We start from the raw sequence: 23613 nt of genomic DNA, 5'->3' as shown, positions 1-23613 counted from the left end.
ATAGTATGTCTTGGTAAGTATGCTTACGAGGTGGCGAGAAGCGATCTAGATTGCTTCACGGTCGATTCTCAGTACTTTCAGTTGGCGCCTTTATCAAAGTCATTGTGTAAACCAAAAAAAGCCGTTACGTAAAAAGCTGCTTTTTTTCACTATTAAAAAAATCTGTGGCGGCCCAGCGTTCAAAATAAGCCCTATTGCAGTGCAATTTGCACCCCAAAATTGCGATACCACATTGTACTGACTTTTGAGTTGATTGTCTGAGACTGCACTTCTGCGTCAGATGAAATTGCACCATAACCTTCAAAATTTGGTGCAAAAGTGCACCCAAGGTTATTTCTACATGTATAAAATAGCTGTATTTTTATCTTAAGAAAGCAGCTCAAAAATGTTGATTGAAAATGTGACAAAATTCTGTATCCATTAATAGCATACGTCATACGAAAAAGACACACCGCCGCCATTATGATGTAACCTTCTTATAGTATATAGTATTTATATATTTAAGGCATCATGACGTTTCCATGGGTTGAAATCAATAACTTGTATCGACACTGGTGAAAGTTGAGACGATTAGATAAAGACTATTGACCCAGCCAGCCACATATCTTCTTATGCCATGTGTGAGTTTACCCTTTGCCCCTTCTGTTCAGAAGACAGTATTTTGGACCATGAAGCTATTAGTACTAGTAAAAAAAGAGGTTGTGATAAAGGTGGAATATGAGGATATTTCTAATTAAGAAATACTCTGTGAGCATGTTTTAAACAAAATTGGTGGAGGAAGTACGCTGATCAATATGCAGCTATGGCTTTAGTTTGAAGCAAATCAGATATACGGTTTTCATAATATATTAATTTAAATGAATTTGAATCGCGAACAGTAATAGCCACAAAATTTACATTCTAAACAGAAAAGCTTTTCAAAAACATGTCACTTTAATCGTCTTAAACCAACTATGGAAAACAGGACCATCTGTAAAATGCTTAAATTGGCGTCAGACCTGTAAATCAAGATAATTATGCACCCAAAATGGCTTTAATTATCACCCTTATTTGTTCAACTGCGACTTCACTTTTTAAGGATTAAATGATTTCATCGGGAAAACTCGGCGGGGAAGAACCTCCCTAAGGGATAGTCCACTTAAGTGTCAAGCTACGTAGAATAGTATACCAGCACAGATAATCGTCAACTGTCTTCTAATATTTAAACATTGATAACTCGGATCGTCATGATGACCTGTAAAGGATGCATTAACGACTTGATGCAGTAATGACTTAAGACCAAAATCACCTCTTACCCAAATCCACACGAATGCACAACAATAACACACTGTTTGATTAAGTTAACCAAATCTTGTTCTTTAATGAAAAGTAAAATATGGTTGGTAACTATTGTACACACGAACAATAAATGCACATACAATATAATCACTCTAATTTACCACTTAACCGGCAGTCTTCTTCTTCTTGATTACAAAGTTCTGTTACAATGTCTGGACGGCTGATGTATATCCTTATTCACTTGTCCTGCCAAAATCATTGTTCAGCGAAGTCCACTATGCACTTCAAATTGTATATCCTTTGCGTATAAAATCCTCACACAGATGATAATCTCCAAAAATGATTCTTCTCTCACCAATCACTCTCTTTCTCCAGTTATGTACTGATCCACTTTATTGACAGATGCATTGTTTTACAGACCAGACTCCAGCAAGTCGACAGAAGAATAATGATCCATTGGGAAGGTGGAGCACCTTCATGCACTAAAATTCTCCTTCGTTGCTGTATTAATTGACAGCGCATTACTGGCTATGCAGACTGGTTCACATGTAACCCTTTTTGAAGCACAACGACGACCAATAAACAACACATAGTGAGCCTACAAACTCTCTTCATAACCACTGCTAAGAGAAAAACTCACCTTTTATACAAAATTAGTAAAACTGGAAATTCTCCAGCTATAATTACTTATTTCTGTCACCTCTACCATATTACATCCACGGGTCTTTCCCACATCATCCAATAAAATGTTCACATATGGCGATTTCCAATATCCAAGAATAGAAATGATTAGGGTTTTTTTCTGCCCAAAACGGGGTTTCCCAAATTTGTCTTTATACACAAACTCTTGCATGATTACTTGAACAGGGGATTCCCATCTCTCATACCTCTCATGAAATAGCTTTAAATTGTAAAAAAGATAATTAATCAAATCAAATCAAAGGCACACAATAGGGGTAAACGAATCGCAGTTAAGATACTTAAAGTTACACAGCTAGATTATGCCCAGCTAACTTACAGGATTGCCAATATACTAATATAAATATTCACATTTGTTTAACAAGTAGCTTTAGAAGCCAGAGTAAAATACCATTTATTTGAATGCTAGATTGACTCAATTTCTTTGTTTCCATCTCTGGATCACTCATAATTATGCATAAATGTTACACACAATTCATAGTAAGAAATCAAAGATTTCTGGTGCACTTTACTTTGCGCAGAGTGCCTCATGAATAATACAATAGGTTTTCTAATAGCAAGTATCGTCATAACCAATCTATACTACATCAAACTGCAAACCGGTCGCTGGACAATACTATAATATAAACCCACCACTCAGTTGAAAGCAGTATCAAACTGCAAACCGGTCGCTGGACAATACTATAATATAAACCCACCACTCAGTTGAAAGCAGTATCCATCTTAAAACTTTAATGTTTCAATTTAAACCATTGTTATTCACAAAGCTACCGGTGTCTGTATTGATTTCTATTGGCATCAAATATTCAACACGATTTGAGTTTGATAAAAGGCACACCTTGCACCGAATGAAACAGTTGAACCCTTGAAATTGCGTCTCTCTCGTAAAAACAACCTACAATAATCCCAAATGTATGAAATAATACGGGCAGGAGTGATATATAGTTACAAATAGAGCTGGTAAGCTGTACAGGCTGCGCTATCATATCACCGATAAAGGATATTCATTTAATATTATGTGTATTTCATGTTCGTTCTCGCCGAGATTATACGTACAACGATCTATACATAATGCAAGCGAATCAGAATCAGCTTTATGGAGCTAAGTATAAACTTAGCTGGTTATATGGTAAAGATGCATTGATTATGAGACTGTTCAAAAGATCTCTATCGGGATCTCTATATGAATGCGAAGATAATGTAGTTAACACTGATATATATGATACAAGAGCAGTGAGTTTTCATTGCTAATGTTTTAGCCGAATGATCAAATCTGCATCCGAATCTGTATCACCATGATCACGGGAGGGTAATCCAATTTCGCATTTTGAAACCCCTATTTATCCGAAGGAATTTTGACATGTATGATTGTATTTTGACATTATACGATGATAATATTTCTTTATTAACAATAGTAAGAGATATCTTGATATTAAAAAGGTGTATTGACCTGAGCTTCATAGATTTGATTTTGATATTATGTCATATTGATATTTTTCGTGAAATCTTTCCATCTGAATCATAGTGTCTTTCCTTCTATTTTAAATAGCCACAAAGAATATCTAAAATAACTTTTGATGGTTCCTTTAAAACTGCTTTGTTATTAATACTATTCCATTAGGCTAGTGGCATTACATGCATGGCATGAGATGCGAGTAATATGTCATGAGGTAAATAATGGATGTGAAAGGTAGTTGGTCATGATGCAGTCATGTCTACAGTAGAATTCATCTCGACCTTTGCAGGACTTAACCCCATTAAAAGCTATTAAACCAAGATAACACTCATTGAAACAGCTCAACTGATTAAATCGGATCTTCTCTGGTTGTGCACAAGTGACTGTTTTCATGTGCGATATCGCAATAAAGATGGTATTCATAGCTTCAGTTGGGTAACCGATTATAAAGGAAACGAAAGGAAACAATGTTATGTGTGGCTTTGTTCACGAAATCAGACAATGTCGTGCTTTTTGTAAACCAGCATTCTTGAAAATGAGCAACATAATGATTTTTGACTTAACACGGTTTAGAAATAATTTCTTCATATTTTTGGTGTTATCTGTCGTTTACATGTCCTTCCTAAACCACAAAAGTACGACCCTCTCCAAACACCTAAATTAGCTAAAAATTTAGGACATGTTACAAAACTTTATTTTCTAGAACCTATTTAGAATAATTTAAATGTAGCTTTTACCGTTTTTTTGTGGCATCCTTCAGAAGTGAGCGGTCCGATACCAATATTTTCGGTCAAATCTCCATTCAAATAACACGGGGAGTTGGCTAGCTATGCCTTGCCCTCACTCATATTTTACAAAAGTACGACCATTTCTGAACATCTAACCTAGCTGTAATTTTAGGTCATGTTAGAGAAATATATTTGCTAGAAGTTTTGGAGAATAAATAAAATATTGGCTGGTTATTTTTCACACAGTGATGTTAACTAGGCAAGTGTCCATTCTCCCAACATACATCATTTGTAGGGGTCACGCGTCAATGGTGAGAGCACTGTGTATTGTGTATAGGAAAACGGACAGTAACTGCAGTATGTATCGAGAGATAAAAGATACTCTCCGCAATATTGCATTTTACAAGATATTAGCTGATGAGATGAATGAATGGTCTTTTAAAAGTATAGCCACTTTACATGTGGAAATAAAGATGCATCACTGTCTAATAAATGATCTATCAAGTTATTTCATCATCTACGTGTACCAGAACTTGATTAATTGTTTTTTTGCATAATATTGCGTTAACCTGATAAGCAGAGAAGTGTTATAAATCCCTTCTTAGCATTATTTATCGTTTTTATATGATTTCACGGATGTGTGTATAATGTTCATAAATCACCGTAGCAGCCGTCTGATATTGCAAGAGTTGACATTGTAACACGTAACACGTGTTGATGTAGTTGATGTAGTATATTGTTTATAAAAAGAATTAATTATAATAAGTGTTAAAGAATGTACGGCGGCTATTTTAAAATAAGGAAAGGGCTCACATCAAAATCCATCTCGTCTGATTCCTCTGCCACAAGGAGCACTCGTCCAAGGAACAGTACCATCCCATATATTGCTGGGGTTTCGGAGAAGCTTAAGCGAATATTCGGGAAACACAACATCCCCGTCTCCTTGAAACCTGGCAATACTTTGAGACAGAAACTGGTGCATCCTAAGGGCACCCCCCCCCTCGTAATAAACAAAGTAATATTGTTTATGCCATCCAGTGCAAAGACTCTGACTGTGAGGACTCATATATAGGGGACACTAAACAACCCTTGCACAAACGCATGTATCAGCACTGTAGACCCAGTTCTACAGGTTTGAACGATTCTGCAGTTTACACGCACCTCAAATTTGCCAATCATTCATTTGAGGATAAGGATGTGCTAGTGCTCGACAGAGAACATAAGTGGTTTGAAAGAGTCAAGAAACTACCCCTGCGACTCTCCTGTGACATCATACCATCAAGTGTGTCACAGGTCAATAGTCAACAACCTGATCAGTCAGCCTGATGATGCGTCTTGGATGAGACGCGATACTGTTGCTATCAAAAATAGTAAGTCCAGATGAACAGATTTAATATTCATTTTATTATTAATTGCAATACATTTTGAATACGGATAGCAAGTGTTACACTCCACCCCCACCACTGTAACCGAAGTATTTTCCAAGCCGTCCCGCTGACCCGTTCCCAGACTTACTTTACTGGGAAAATGCTCGCGTAGCGCCCATGCTGTAAAATCACTGGCGTGTGACCAATAAGGCACCCAATGTGAGAAGTACAATATGCAAAAATATATGGGATACTGTTCCGAATCTCATGTTTAGAATTGTGCCCTCTTTTCCTCTGGAGGATAGCATCTCATGTATATTGCTATCCTCTGTTGGTCAAAGTTACATTAACTCATGGTTTTGACTTTTTGCCCTGCGGGGCATTTATATATTGGAACTCCATTAGTAAGCCCTTACTATGGGACTTTCTGGCCTCAGCCCTACCGGTCTTGCGGCCTTGATATTTTTCTTGATACTGGGCCCCAGCCCGTTAGAGCTTAAAAAACATCAAGACTGCAAGCCCGGTAGGGATGAGACCGGAAACTCCCATAGTAAGAACTTGCAACTAAAGGGTAAGAAAGCAAGGTGAATGCGTAACCTTAATGAATGAATTTTTAATAATTTGCCATAAAATTTGTATAATATCGCAAATTTCAAGACCCAATACACACATATTGTACATGGAAAACACTGTGACAATACGTAGTGTATTGTCACGGTGAAGACCGTGCTTGGAAGAGTATGCTGTATGCTAGCATACGTATGGTCACTGGTGTATCCCGTTGTCAAAATACCACGTACTTTAGTACAGTAATAGCGGCCTCTGTTGGTCATAATTCACTTTAAAACGTATTTTCAACGTAGTGAAGAAATATTTTAGGTAATATAACACTATAGAATATAAAAACTAGTATTTTTAGAAGTTACATTTCAAGGTCGTTACATTAAGGTTACTCAAGGTTTTAACATTAAGGGTAATTTTTTAGAGACTTTTAATTAGAGACAGCCCGTCACCCTTAAGGTTACTCATTGTTGTTTGTTGATGCTGGGGCCCAGTATCAACCAACATCAAGGCCGCAGGGCCGACAGGCCCGAGGCCGGAGACTCCCATACGACGACTAAACACTCCAAGTGGGACCCCAATATAAGAGCCCCAACAGGGCAATCAAGAAAAAGTAACCTTAAGGGTGACGAACTGATAACGAAAATTCTGTTATATTTACGGACAGCTCGTCACCCATTTCATAGGCCTACTTTTACTTTTTTTTTTTACTCTTTACCCCATAATTTCCCTCATTCTTCAGGTCCTGCCCTCTATCGGGGGCTAATTTATAGTTTAAGCTTGTTTGCTATTGTTTTTGGAGCAACATTGTTTCTTTATAAGCCTGCGGCGCAACCTTGAACAATATTGTCTTAGCAATATTGTCTTTTGTAGCCACCCCCAGCCAGCCCCATACCTCATTTTGATTTTTAACATACCAATATTCTGCTTTTTATATTTTATGGGGTCGCATTACCTCAAATATTTCTTCACTACGTTGAAAATACGTAATTATGACCAACAGAGGGCGTTATTACTGTACTAAAGTACGTGGTATTTTGACACCGGTATACACCGTGACCATACGTATGCTAGCATATACAGCATACTCTTCCAAGCACGGTCTTCACCGTGACAATACGCTACGTATTGTCACAGTGTTTTCCATATACATACGTGAGGGTCAGGTGAATTTCAACCAATCCAAAGTATTTGACATCAGAAGGACATTCCTCGTATTCAGAATGCAATTTGGCGCATATGATGTGCTCCCACGTCCCACAAAAATACCGTGCAAAGGTGGGTGACCGAGCCCTTAAGCATTTTTTATCCCTTTGTGTGACCTTTGACCTCAATTTGCTCAAGGGTGCACTCTTGGCTCCCGGTGGATTCTGAATTTACAGAACCTTGATTGTAACTTAAAAGAACAAAATACATCAGTACGCAACTTCACACCCATACGGCCATTTTCCTCGACTATAATTTAGACATAGTTCATATGTGATGCGATCAAGCAAAATCAGTCCGAACTCGGATATATTAAATTCTCAGTTTCTTCATATATGGAAAGGTTTCTATACAAAAACGATTCTCTTATAAACCATCGTGCGCACAGTTTCCACCTCGATTCACATGAGCACACATTTTCGTCCAAGAGCTCTCAAGCAAGCAGTGAATTGTCTCCGCACAGTCTTTGATTAGGCTATACACTACACGATTGAGTGCATAGCAATGTAAGAGCTGTGGAGCTTCTAGCTGAAAAAATGGGCCTCTTTGATTGGTTTTTGTCGAAACCTTACGTGTTCCCTTCATCCAAATAGAATTTCTAACACTTCCCCGAAAAACACTTTTCGTCACTAGGTCAACAGATAACGCAATTTAATGTTATAGCAAGGCGAATGTGGAAAATCTGTTGAAAACTACCTATCCAAGCACATTTTTTTGACCAAAATGTAGGTTTTAAAAGTCAAAACCTGAAGTGTTCCTTAAAATATTTTTCAAATTTTATGTCATTAAATGAAAAAGCACACTTATATTGTACATATACTAGCGTCACTAGAATGAGCAAATTGCAAATATTCAGCAAAAAGTTACTATTTTCGCATGTTTTGTCATACGGTTGTAAATTCAATGAACTGTGACTTTGCTAAAGAGCGCTTACAAATTAATATGATATGATTAACATTAACAAAGCTGCCTTTTGCAGCAACCCCGTTGGATTGAACAACCATTCCCAAAGATATGGGCAATTACAGACTTTCCAAAACAAGAGGAAACATAAGGAAATATTTCCTTTGTTTGGCTATATTTCAAAATCAATATTTCCGAGTTCCGACTGATTTTGCTTGATCGCATCACATACAACTTGAATGTATTTTGACACAGCATTTTAGCAATGATTTACATTCAGATGGCTTCAAGACAAATAAAACGTCAACACCCAAACACGTATTACATGAGGCATTTTTAAGAACCCAGGTAGGAATCTTGACCACATTTTGCTGTAAATCCAGGGTACCGGTATTATATGCAACGCACAATGTTCTTTCTTTTTTTCCACCTGATGCGCCCCGTAAACCTGAGTCGTATCTCACTCTCCAATCGAATTGTATTCAAGAGGACATTTGGGGCACTCAATAATCTTATCGTTTTACGTCATGTGGTTTTGCATGCAATACTGGATACAGGCACGTTTATATATTATACTTTTTTCTATATGTACGGTTATAGTATATATTCTTCATCAAGACATTAACATGATTAAGATTTATTGACTTATTGGGACATTTCAATTTCAAACCATGTAAAATATAAAAAGCATGATATTTTGCGTTTTCATTGTGTCGAAATAAGTGCCCACAAACGTTTAGAAATATTCACCATGTTTTAATACGCGACATAGCTGACGCACAGCACACCAGCAACTTGATTGGCCAGGAACTACATTTCAATAGCTATCCGTGAAAGCCCGTGGCCCATGAAATAAGCTTAGTTAATGCAGGAAATTAAAACCTACTTAGTGATGATCTTTAACTCCATCTACTACATTGACCTTTAACTGATTAGATAATGATCCATCAGTTAGGCACTTGTTTGCTTTTACGGTGTTCTCGTCCTGTGACAATATTGTAAATTGATCATATTAAATGTTAAATTTGAATTTCTATGGAGTAATCGATGACAATGGCTATACCGGCTATTTTTACAGTACAAACAAACAACCTAAGTTTAAAAGAGGAATGATCTCAAATGTCACTAAGCTAATTGATGGCTTGTGGTATTTTGAAAAGGTTGTTGAAATGCAAAGACAGATAAACAACGACAAACGACAAACACGTTAATTGGACAATATAAGTACCGTACTAGTATTGAGAAAACTATATAAACAAAAACGCTGCTCGAGTGGATTTGATTATTTAAGGGAATAATGATATACTTTTCTCACATAAGTGGAGATACTGAAACATGTGAAAAAGTCACGTTTTTACAGAGGGTGGCATAACGCGTAAATGATTGATTGATTGATTGATTATAACTCCAAAAGTACGAATTGGAATCACAAAATTTGAGAATGAACATGACTACATAGCGCAACCCGTTTCCTACATTATATCAGTGCACATTTTAATTCAGTTTACAACAAAACGATTGATTGTGTAATACATGTCACAATGCAGTTCATTCTATAGCCATTTCATATGCGCTCATTCTTAAATTGAGTTATTTGATACCAATAGTTCGTTTCTCATTAAAGACCCATTCAGGGATCCCAGCAAAAGTGTAAAAACATTTAAATTATTTATAAATTGCTTAAAAGTGAAGGATATGTTATTCAAATTGCCTTTTGGTATTTTTGAAATGAAAAATTTGGCAAAAAACAACAACAAAAAAAACCATCAGTATCGACGAAGTTGAAGCCCCATTCAAATACATGTAACTAATTTATATAATGTCAGTATATAAATTACAGATGTTAATTCCTTATTTTTGTCTTAAATACACGGCTTTCGGCTGTACCACTAGCAGGCTATGTTAACACATTTATGACAATGACCAAAGGTACCAAAATCTAAACTTTGATGATTTTTACGATCGTCCTGATCAGCAAATCACTGAATGGGCCTTTAATAGCCTGCATTGTTTATATTCGAATGTGCCTATTTATAGTTTTGTTTTGCAAGTAAGTTTACATAACCATGATAACCCAAATAAAGAAATGGGAAATCGTTTGGAATGAACAGTCTCTTATAGATATTGCATAATAACTGCAATATAAATAATTGATGCATTGGAATAGTTTCAAATTACGACATATCATGCAACACGTCATCTCTTTTATTTATACAACTCATTGTTATTTTTAAGGGAGAGGTGAGGTGTTGGTAGGTTGAACACCGAGACAATAGGGTAAATAATATAGACAAATTACCTACAACAAATCATTTGGAACAGTGTATTCATTATGTTTACCAATACTCTAGGAATTAGTCGACAAATCAATCAAGATACCTCAACATATATTATGGCATGCAGAATGTCATCACAAGAAACGAGTATGTAGCGAACATACACCAGCGACACTAATGGTCCGATCCGAGGGTCCGATCAGAATGAGGGCGAATGAATTGGTATGTGCGTTACATGATCATTAATAGTTTCTTTGTAACCACTAAACCGCGAATCTAATGTAATTTGCACTGACATGTACAAACATATTGTGCTGCATGTTTCCTTTTTAAATGTTTTGATTCCAATATGTACTTTTGGAGTTATAACAAAAGAAAAGCATTGAGTAATTGCCGTACTATACATACCAGGTCACTAAGAAAGTGTTGCAATCGTTACCAATTTATAAAAATTCCTGAATGAACCTTTATCAAATCCTATGCTTTTCTATGTATGTTGTAATATTTTATGTCGACCCCTCGACAAAGGAGCATCGCAAGGACAATAACAAATTGATAAAAAATGATATCGCATTTAACCTAAACTTACTCGTTTAAATCTACGTACTTTGATAAAATCCTTGAGCAATAAAAATTATGTGTGTTAAATAGCACAAATCCGGGGCTACTGGTACTAGCAGAAAGTCAAAACAAAGTAAATGTCTTTACAACAAAATGAATGTTTTATGACGCCTTCATAACTAACCAAATAAAATGCATGGCTTTTAAATATACGTTTCATTGTATCGATGGTGATCATGACTCTTTGGTGTGAATTGTTCTTGTATGTTTGAAAACAATACAAAGTGTTGCATATGATAATTAATTCAAATGTGTATTCTATACTACTAATTAAACAATGCATCATTAATGCCCGGCATTAATGCCACTATTGATGCCAGCCATTTCATAACAACTCATATGACTGTGTCTGTTCTTGACTTTTCTGGGAAGACACTTCCTCTTCATATTCAACTCTTCCTATTAATTTGCCTTTCCTTTCCCATCAAAAAATGATTTGGTCTCTGTAGTATTAAAATCAAGTGTTTATGTCTGTAGGCAACAAACGTGGATGAAATATTCCCCGGACTTGAAACTGCTAAGGGAATACATTGGTAGCTCTACATCGCTCAGACTTCACCATTCTTTTGTAATTGCGTAGTATTGCAGGTGGTGCACAGGGATTTAAAATCTACCAATTGTCTAACCATGCCTGAGTATAATCCAATTTGCTAACGTACCAATCCACACGATACCAATCAACTCTTCGGATTTATTATGAACCCATTCCCGATTGTTTGCGCTTTATGATACATAGATGACGTAATAATTAACATTTAAAATGAAAACAAACGCTTTATAAAAGTGTCTTTTTGTTGCGCGTGTGCATAATTGAGTTCTGTAGCTACAGAGAGTGTAAATGTTTTAGATTGTGAGGAAATGAATGGAAGATTCATAGAGTCCTAAAAAAACGGAAAGCGTACAATACATAAGGCAAAACCAGTTGCAATACGTGGCCAGGTCTACAGACCATTTCTCAATGTAATAAATAAGCCTAATAGTTGCAATACGTAACCAGGTCACAGGACCAGGTCTCATGCAATAAATATGGCTATCGGTTGCAATACGTAACCAGGCCCACGGACCAAGTCTCATGTAATAAAATAAGGCTTAATAGTTGCAATACGTAACCAGGTCCCCGGTCCCCAGGTTCTGAGGTCTCATGCAATAAATAAAGACTATTGGTTGCAATACGTAACCAGGCCCTGGACCAGCTCTCATGCAATAAATAAGGTCAGAGGATGATTTAAGGAAGCGTCATCATGCACTGCAAACGTGTTATCACCAGAGTTTCAACTGCCACTTTACTTTTCAAATCCCATTGAATTCTGTGCAAAAGATGTTGTTTAAGAATTGTGCGTGTGTCATTATTACTTGGTCGATTTCAGATCTAAAGTGATGTATGCATGAAGGATAATTCACACCTTCTGTAGGTAACATAAAATGTGAAATCGACCAGCATTGTGAATGCGTTTTTATTGTAAATATATCAGTCCAAATTCAAATTTAACCATGCCCGTCAATGCAATGTGCGAGCAGTGGTGTCATGTTCACTCACACAGCTGTGCTAACCGCAAGTCCACACAGTGGCGTGGTGGGAAGTGCTTAAATCATCCTCTGAAATAAGGTTAACAGTTAACAATCCATAACCAGGTCCCCCGGACCAATTTTCATGCAATAAATAAGGCTACCAGTTGCAATACGTAACCAGGTCCCCAGACCAAGTCTCATTTAGTATTAAAACAAGGCTAACAGTTGCAATACGTAACCAGGCCTCAGACCAGATTTCATGCAATAAATAAGGCTAACATGTGCAATACGTTACTAGGCCCCAGACTAAGTCTCATACAATAAATAAGGCTAACAGTTGCAATACGTAACCAGGCCCCGGATAAGGCCTCTTATTAAGCGCATTTCATTTCATTCTTCATTGTATTCTGTCATCAATACAAAATAAGACTTATTATTCCTCTGGAACTGATTCGCACTCTAAGTGTAAAAGAGCTTAAAAGCGTCAAGACAATGCAGAATTCGGATCGGATCACTCAAAGAACGTGCTGAAAGTGCCTGTATCATGCATGCTGTTCAATGTGAAAAAGCCTGACTTGTTGAGAACACATACGATTTGGTGTCATCTTGAACTAAATTCCCTGATTGAAGTAGCAGTGTCGGTTGCAACTCACTTCGTATATAAGAGTGGCATTATGACGAGAATCTATGTATTCTGTATTTTTTCATGGTTGAAATAGCTAACAATATACAGTCTTTGGGCTTGTAAATATCTTTCATTATGATTTGTTTTTCTATCTAACTCTATCCGTTAGAGAATTTAGAGTATACACCACTAAATAATCGTACCATTAAAATACACGTAAAAACGCAAGTAGCATGAGTGTCTTCAAGAAAGATTAAAATTCAATTTAACGTTGCAATATCTTTGCTTGTAGATATCGCATCAGATCCAAAGAGTTGTCAAAATGTGCAGAATAAGATATTGCATCTTTCCAATGCATACATTTACTTTATGTTATTGTTCAGAACATAATGTAAAGATCTTTTTTGTGCACAGATATAAATGCATCCAAACACGCTAACATAATAATAAGTATGCATCTAACACAAACCGACTTTGAGTTTTGTGATATTCTTACACATACCCACCATGCCCACGACATAACCTAACTCTAATTTGATGAATGATTAACAGAGTCAATATCTCACAGCCAGGTGGCAAGACAATTGGTCCTCGAGTTTGACGAAGCTACATTTTACACCATTCTGAAAAGGATGATAGCACCGACGACGCCATACATGGTGGCACCATGATAACATATTATATGTTGGATCAACTGTTTACCGGATTTTAATCCCTCCACAATAATAATGAACTAAGCTGTAAAGCAACGACTAGATTAACAAGATCTGAACGATATCTTAATATTTTTGCTTTCAAGAATTAGCCCAGTCAAATTAAGAAATATAATCGGTCAACCCACCACTAATTGCAACAGAATCCATTTAATCACCATTCATTTCAGAAAAGCATTATTAAATAACACATCAAAAGTCACGTCCCAAAAATCCAATCCAAGTAGAGGAACAGTGCTTAATTTACATAAATCCAAAATGGCTGCTTATGCAGAGGTGAAATTTCAAAGTTGGTCAAATCTTGTTGGAAACCATACCAATTGCTCTCATCATAAGGATTCAGAAATGAATGGTGATTAAATGGATTCTGTTGTAATCAGTGGCGGCTTAACCCTTTATTTTTCTTGAGTCGAGAAATACAGTGAGCCAAATAATTAAGGTACCAGTTATGTTCAACCTCTGTATATCCTAACCAAAGGCAGATTATGTCATAATTGGAACAGCAGCCAATAGCTGCATCTTTTAGCTCGAATTTGAAATTGTTCTAGAAATAAAAGCACGACGACGATCCAAACACCCAAGGAAGATGCCAATTAAAAAGTTAGTTTGCTCCATTGCATGCCCTATTGATTTGTACACAAAGTGTTCGCGAACAAGAGAACTATCGCCGTGCTTCCATTGATTCGCACGTTAAAACTAGCATCGTGTTTATTTATTATTTATTTGGCAAAATTGACAACAATACAGAAAATAACAAATAAGCAATCAATCATCATCACAAGAAACACACAACCAAGTCAATGAGCCAGGATAACCCATAAAGTTGGCTAAATATGCCAACTTATTTCCAATGGGGTCCTTTCCAATGGGGTGCTTTCATTGATTAGAACACAAAAGTGATTTTTTTGATTTCCTTTCTTCATTAGGTTTTAGATCACTGTTTCTTTAATTCTCAACCAATTTTAACAAATAACATCTTAAATCAGAGCTAAAGAGTACAGGTATTGGCTGCTTGTTTTAATTTTGACATACTTGTCTTTATTTAGGATACAGGAGTGAACACACCTTAATATTTTGTTTGGCTTACTGAATAAAGAAATTGGGAATTCTTATTTCCATGCCTCGATACCATGGATGAATAAAATGTGATCCTAAATCGCGATGCGTCTATCCAGGATATTACACGAGCACCAGCACACTAAAAAATAGAAATAGTTTAAATAATGTATTAATCTTATCCCAATTAATTATAAAATGAAAACATAATGGAAGGATATGCAAATTGCAAAATGGCTTTAAAACGCTGTTCAAAATGGCCACAAACATAATACTTGTTTATAAAACATGAGATTCATGACTTAAATACCAGATATATTAAGAGGCTTCCTTTTATCAAAAGACTTAAATGCCAGATATAAAGAGGCTTCCTTTTATCAAAAGAATTTGTGTGAAAAATCAATCACGTATGCGGCTACTATGGAACAATGTTGATAACAGCATTAAAGGTTCATCATCGGTTAATCAATTCCGCCATATTTTTAAAAAGCATTATAATGCAATATGAACACATGGGATATTTGTACTATTAATTTGTGTCGTGTATTTTCCTAAATTGCTATTGTTTATTATCATTCTGTCTTATTTCATATTGGTTAATTCATATCAGGATATGACAGCGTCAGTGGCGTAGCTGCCGGGGGGGGGGGGGGCAGGGGGACAATTGCCCCCCTGGCAAAAATTGCCTATTTGGGCCCCCGCCCCCTAGTGCAAGGAAAGGAAAAAGGAGGGAGGAAAAAGGAGGGAGAAAGAGGAAACAAGAGAGGAGAGAGAGGGGGAGAGAGGGAGAGGAGGGGCAGAGAGATGGGGAATCCATACGATATGCAATACCATACGATTATTATCAATAAGCCTGGCAAAAATTGTCTATATCCCTGCTGAAACAATTATTACCAATAAATTAAAGTCATGGACAATATGAATATTAAGATGAATGCATTGTGTGTACGATTACCAATGCTTGTAATGATAAAGACAGTCATCATCATCATCATCATCATAGCTCATCATCATCCTGTGCGTTTTCTATATTAAAGTGTAGCATCCGTGTGAGCATACATTAGACCATAGCTAATGCAATAATAATCTGTCATTTCATATACTAGGGGTGGTCAGTATGTAATAAAAGTTTGGTTATACATGGTAGAACACTAACCTCCAGCTCATACAAGACCCTTTTGATAGTTGGACATTTTTTAGTTATTTATATGACAGTGTGTTCTCAAATATGTGTATTTTTGACAAGAAGACGACCATTTTCTTCTACATGTATGAGTTTGTTGATATTGCCAATAAAAGCACAAGTGAAAATTTTGTGTCAATTTCAGTTGACCAATCCCCGCACTTTAAAACCATGATTGAAATACATCCGTTATTCTCATACTGTTACATCTAGACCAAAAATGTGGAATGCAATGTCCCTGCCATCGGACCTCGAGCCAGCAGCAAAGAAGTTAATAGATATGTGGGCGCAAACCTGTCAATAGTCTCTACAAGATGCTATGAGCCTGTTGTTGCATATATAGACATGCTAAACAACATCGCGTTCGATATAGTTTTTGATATTCTATGGGCTATATTTTCACAGCCGAATCTTTTTTACGGTAATGTATTCGCTTGTCATGCTCGTGGTCTGTCAAATGCTTTGTGTTGACCTAACATGCCTGATATCCCAAAGTTGTAACGACTTGTGGGTGACTCTAGGACGGTATAATGAGGCAACTGACTTGACATACTCGGTGACTCGACCCCATTGAATTTGTACAGCGACTTGACCTGACTCGAGCTAAAATATTAAGGTCAAATGACTTGGCTTTTAGGCTCGTTACAACCCTTTAATATCCATCGATATCTCCTCACCCGTCGTTAACGTAATCTCTTACTTGGCACACCTCAGGATGCAGTGTTTTTTGTGTGTTAAAATCACACATTTTTAAATTGAAGCCAAATGTGGTAAGATAATACAAAGGTTAGCGTCAGTTAGAACCTTTTGCCAAGACCTGACATTTGGTATTACCTTAATCTGGGTTAACGAGTGCTATTTGATAACCTCGTTTGGGTCATTAGGCGTGTTTAGGGAATCCTCACCGATCGTTGCAATTTAAAACCCACACACATTAAGCATCACGAACAAAATGTGAACACGCTGGAAAACATGCCAAAATATGCATTAGTATACGTCTATTAAAAAGTCGGTCTCGGAGCTACCTATCTAGGGATTCAATGCATATTGAGGAGAAAAAATGGTAGCTCTACATAAAGGTATATGGTGAGGTATACTTGACTTTCTAAATGCAATAAATCATTGTGTATACGTATATTGGCTTATTCCATGGTTTTTCATCGGTTGGGTGAAATTGCCAGTTTTTTTTAATAATTATGTGGAATACTGTCACATTTATAGGTTTTTATAAATGCCTATATTAGCAGTGATTTGGATTTTCCAGCCAATGTCGGGATTATGAATCAATTCATTAACGCTCATATTGCAACAAATCTGATTTGATATCAGTATCTGGTTACCATGGTTACCATAAACCAGGATCTGTGGTTAAAGGTGTGTGGTTTCATTTAAGCTCATTTAGAAGGTGTTCTCATCACCAAAACATTTGACACCACATCAAAATTGATACGTTTACCTTGAACACGCGGCTTATTTACTAACGTTGAAATGACCGCATTTATCTTTATTGCTTTAAACTAGTAAAGTCTTCGTAGCAAGGACTGTGCAAAAATCCATATGGCCATAATATTGTGTTCTTAGACTAAGTAAGAGTACGTTAATGGGCCACGCTGCCACAGTATGCAGTAGATTTCTAATCGAGTCTGATTTAAGCAGTATACTGCTCTTGCATACAATAAAAACAACTGCATGGAGGGCCATAGCCGTGCAGTAAGAGCAAGATGACCCTGCAGTTTTCGATTATTTCATAACACACCTCACATTTCTTGCAATTCGCTGTCTGGATTGGGATTGATCATCTTAATGGTGGCCAATTGCACCACAGTGGAGCAATATATTGACAATTTGGTCGTCAGGGTGATTGAATCAATGTGTTATGTGAAATAACGTACACTAAAATATCTTATGTCTTTTTACTTATCTTCGGGAAACCATTTGTACCGCCAATATTTTCATTATCAGTATCGTCATTATTCTTATCATCATATTCGTCGTCGTCAATGTCATATTATCATCATCAACATGATCAATATCAGCTACATTTGCAGTACAACAGCATAACGGCGACCACACGAGATCTACACTATCAGAATTTCTGACCTTATTCATTGTCAACGTACATCCAGGATGTGGTAAACGTACACCGTTTATGAACTTCAGAATAAGAAGCCTGATGTATTTATTCAAGACTTGTTAATGTTTGAACCCATCAATGTTACACGAAACGATGTCGGTATTTAGCAAAGGCTTACAGATCTCAATTCAATCAAAAATGATTTCTAAATGTATATACCACCAGGTAAAGATTTCACCACTTCTTAAGTTTTGAAGAAAGCATCTTGTGCGGTTACTTTTAATCTTCAATTGTACCATTTCAATGTGATGCAGCACAAATGAAGCATAGCTATCTCATCACCATGCAATGTAAGAGTGTCAGAGATTAAACCAATAATTACATCTTCAAGCAATGATATTACATCAACAAGAAATAAAGTAAAAAAGATAGGTGTGATATAAGGCTTACGAGTAATTTAACACACTTTTCATCGTAATTTGTCCACGGGCAGTGTTGTTATCCTATAATACACGAGCAACTCTCACCGGCAGATTCTCTCAATCTATATAGCGCGTAAAAGAGGTGTCGGTTATTGCATTTTGGCGGCATTATAGTTATATAGTTTTTATTGTGTAAGAAATTTTCAAGAGTAAGATAAAAGTGAATTATCGGGTGGTTTGGCATCAAGGGCTTATATCCAAAACATCCAGATATGGTAAATTTTGTGGAAAAATTATTAAGATTTAACCTTGGGCAATAATGTGAGCTCTATTATATGTTGCAGAGTTGTCTTCATCCGCTGTTCACGGTGAATTAATTGTTGAAAAAAAACACACCTATTTTTATTCCATCAGCATCACTAATAATCCATTATTGCAAGTCCAGCTAAGCAATAACGACCTTTAATAATAGATGCTACTCCAAAGTGATTGGCAGTCTATTGGCAACATTTCAATACGAAAATGAACAAAACAAAACTACATCCGTCGTCTAATGTAACCAAGTGTCACAATACTTTCTTGACATTTCTACCACATAACGTATCCATTGCATTGGGTATACTACTACTACTACTACTGCTACTGCTACTGCTACTACTACTACTACTACTACTACTACTACTACTGCTACTGCTACTACTACTACTACTGCTACTGCTACTGCTACTACTACTACTACTACTACTACTACTGCTACTACTACTACTACTACTACTACTACTACTACTACTACTACTACTACTACTACTACTGCTACTACTACTACTACTACTACTACTACTACTACTACTACTACTACTACTGCTACTGCTACTGCTGCTGCTGCTACTGCTACTACTATTCAGTGGCGTACCGTGGCCGCCAAAAATTCAATTTTGCCGCCCCTTCCTCAATAGCCCGAAAAGGTTGACCCAATTTTTTCTCGGTCGTTTGAAAAGTGAAGAGCAAAAAAAAAAGGATTACAGGCGCTAGCCATTTTGATGTATAGTACCATTTTCACAAAATTTTTCATGCTTAATCTAATTTTTCCGCCCTTTTTTATTTACTAATAATAATGATAATAATAACAATTTATTGTTCAAAATATTTTAGGAGTGTTGTTGTTTTATTAAACTAAAATGTGTATGATTATATTTGATTTCATTGTGGGCTAATGCTCAAATGAATCTCATTTTAATTATGTTGACTCAGTTTACTACTCAGGATTTTAAATCAAATAGACCATCAATCTTTACCAATTACGTTTGACATCGATTAAAAAAAACTCGTTGTGAAACCATTATGAGCCGATAATTATTGCTTCTTTATCAAAGTGCTTTCTAAATGTATTTTCGACTCGTATAATGGTGAATACGTAAATGGCAAGTGTCAAGAAAGTTGACTCTTTTTCTCCGATAATATTGGCTAGTTAGATACTTCAATATACCGAATTGTGTTTTTAAAAGTTTAATACGCAGAATGCACTGAACTAATTCATTGGAAAGCATTGTTTATCCAATACCAAAGCAATTTATTTGATATCATTCCTACACGAACATTGTGTTGGTTCAAATTAGTATTAATGTATAACAATGGCTAATCCGTAAGGTTTCGTAAATGCCTACAAGGATTGATTGACAGCTATGGCTGAGTTACCAGGTGTTATTGACATTGATGGCCGGCATTCACAGGTCGTTTGACAATTAACAAAACCAAAATGCATTTTGGTTTTATATCGTATCTTTTGAGTTACAGCATGGTTACAGGGAGCAGATACAGAAAACCCAGAGGGATAAAATGTATGTTGGCAAAGAGATGGAATAAATTGCAGAGACAATGAACGAACTAATTTGGAAAAGGCTAATCACAAATTTGATCTCGGCCAATGTTTGATGCCATGAAAGGTTTCTAAACATGCTACAGCTGTGTGTGCTAGGATGAAATACAGCTGCAAAAGGAATTCCGTATTCATTATTGAAACAAAAATGACAAAAGAAATGATTGCCCTAAAAATTTTCGAGATATATCGAAACAATAGTAAAACAACAAATACATATTCCAAGCATATTTATAGTTGAGATTTTGAATCCAATTATTATTTAACTTGAGTTATTGTAAACCTCTACGTTCTTTGAATCTGATTACCCATGATCACACTAAGGAGAAAATAGCCTTAATATTACATACATAATGAACATTGCTATCCCTGTCAAAGAATTACGTAATATAGATGTGACAAGCTTACCTGTCTATTTTATGTTGGCTGGGATGATCATAAGGATTTAAAGTTGCACTTTGAACACGTGGCTCTCCAACTTGCATAGGATTTATATCATCCTGTATTCTTTGTACAGTTGAGCAAGGAGTATTCCTATAATACACATGATGTAGACATATCACTGCTAGTACTACACAAGTAATAAGAAGCGAACGGGTCCTCCTGAAACGCATCTTTATGAGTTGGATATGAGGAGACGGGACCTGCTTACTGTGCTGAATTCGTTGTATGACAGCGATGTTTACACTCACGTAATGTGTATCCTATCCCATCCATAATCCATCTGACTTGCTATCTACTGCAGATGACATTAAGTCGAGTATATCACACATGTATACAGCAGTAGCTGCAGTAGTAAGCAGCCGCAGCATCAGACACTTGCTATAAAAAATATATATAAAGAAACACCTTGCATTTTGCGCATGGCATCTGGACCATAAGAAGGGAATTCAAGTGCATCGATGTGTTATCGTGCCGTTTAGTTGCCTGCCTGCCTGCTAATATGCATGCGCCAAGCGTACAGAACGCATGTCTAGATTTAAGAGTAAGATTTTCTCGTAAGTGTGTGCTCACAATGGAATTTTGCCTTAATCGTGAGTGGAATTAAGCCCCGGACAAATGTGATTGAAATTTGCCATCAGTGCTGTCTATGACTAATAAAAGCAACGTTTTTCCCATACGAAGTGTTGTCCTCATGTGCATTATTAAAGACTATCTACTTCATCGAGGAACATGAAACTATATATACCTCAAAGCAAATAATATCAAAATTAATGTTCCCATCATATTTTTACTCTGTTGGAAAGACCTCAAAATTATAACCAATCATCATATAAATTTATTAATATTATTTAATTTATTTTTTGTTTTTTCTTGTGACAAAATATCTAAATAATGAGTTTGTTCAGGAAGGCTGCTGGAAAATAAGCTGTAGTGAAAAATAGTACATAAAAATTATGACCTTTTTGTGTATATTCGAGTCACTTGTGTGTTTTAGCATATTTCAGCGCTTGAAATCCCCAGGTAATTACCTATATTAGTTTGACACAATTTTTAATTGTTTAATGTAGCGGAAGTTATGGTGTGCAATATTTGCGGCTACAACCTACTCGAATGGTTGACTACTTGATACTATACTACTGCTAAAATATTTGTTTGCTTAAAATTGTATTATGGTAAATTAAGATGGGTTCTTTGTTTATTTATTTATGTTTATGTGTATATTCGTTGTTTTGATTAAATTATAAATATTTGTTAATTAAAAGGTGGTACATCGTTATCAGGCCTCGGCTTTGTGATGTACCTACCTTCATCAAATCTTGTTAATACACAATAATTGTATATAATAATGCTATAATGTTTGTAATGAGATTGATGAAAATAAAGATTGATTGATTGATTGATTTAAGGGCTGGGGTATGAACATTTGGACAGTATTTATTTTGGGACATTAGAGCACATCAGACATATCGAATTGCATTCTGAATACGAAGAATGTCATTCTGATATCAAATAATTTTGATTTTTGAAATTCGCAATTTAATACACATTTTATGGCAAATCATTAAAATTGATATTTTTGATATTTAACAGTACTTGAAGTAAACTTTATAAATCTGATGATTTATACTTAAAATGTGTAGGTGGGATAAAAAGCCGACGATCAATTGAAAATTTTGACCTTTCGTATTGAAGATATGGATTTTTTTCCCCAAAACACCAAAAAAATTAGGTCTTTTTGGGAAAAAATCCATATCTTCAATATGAAAGGTCAAAATTTTCAATTGACCGTCGGCTTTTCCTCCTGCTACATACACTTAAAGAATATATCAATAGATTTATATAATTTACTTCGAGGACTGTTATATATCAACAATTTGAAAAATATCAAATTTTTATAATTTGTCATAAAATTTGAATTATATCGTGATTTTCAAAAATGAAAATTATTTGATAATGAATGACATGCTTCGTATTCAGAATGCAATTCGATAGGTCTGAGGTGCTCTCATGTCCCACAAAAAATACTGTCGAAACGCAATAAACGCTCATTTTAGATCCCTTAATGGAAACAACATTGGTAAATGTTTCCTGAGAAACACGGGCTTTTAAGGCGGGTTGGACCAAGCGGTATTTGCACTCAAATATTGAGACAAATAAAGCTGACAAGCAAAAGGAATGGTATGGATTCTATAAAGGCTTGATAGGGGTTTCATTTTTGCCCGGTGTGCATGGTTTTTCTCGGGAAGGAAAACACGCGCAAACTATAGTACTGGCCTTAACTCAAGAACCGCTAAACATAGGCTGTGGAAATATATATGGTCGAATCCAACCAAAAGTGTTCACGGGCCAAAAATAAAAGTCCGAAATAAAAATGTCTCCACAATTTTTTCCTTTTGCCCATTGATTGAAGGCATGTTGGCCTTATAGGAACCAAAAGTGCCATTACTAATCTTGAAAAATAAATCCAGGACGTGTGATAGTAAATGTGACATCATAACCCAATGTTACCTACGAATACCACTAGGATGCTTTTACTATCGCAATACTAATCAACCTAAAACAAATGGAATATTCCCATTAATGCTTTTTTCGTGTAATGTAGACCACAGGGTGTCA

The 23613-nt window shown here is 36.0% G+C and overlaps 1 protein-coding gene across 1 annotated transcript in view; it reads right to left on the bottom strand.

Moving 5' to 3' along the window:
- LOC140144590 (uncharacterized) overlaps positions 1-21602 on the bottom strand; it is a 125173-nt gene extending 103571 nt beyond the window's left edge. The window contains 1 exon segment of the mRNA XM_072166407.1: positions 20962-21602. Within this exon segment, the coding sequence (XP_072022508.1) occupies positions 20962-21167 (206 nt within the window). The 5' untranslated portion in view covers positions 21168-21602.
- Positions 21603-23613: the final 2011 nt, after the last annotated feature.

Source organism: Amphiura filiformis, unplaced genomic scaffold (assembly GCF_039555335.1).
Source record: "Amphiura filiformis unplaced genomic scaffold, Afil_fr2py scaffold_65, whole genome shotgun sequence".
Classification (NCBI taxonomy): domain Eukaryota; kingdom Metazoa; phylum Echinodermata; class Ophiuroidea; order Amphilepidida; family Amphiuridae; genus Amphiura; species Amphiura filiformis.
The sequence above is the reverse complement of the archived record's forward strand: the minus strand, read 5'-3'. Positions and strand labels throughout refer to the sequence as shown.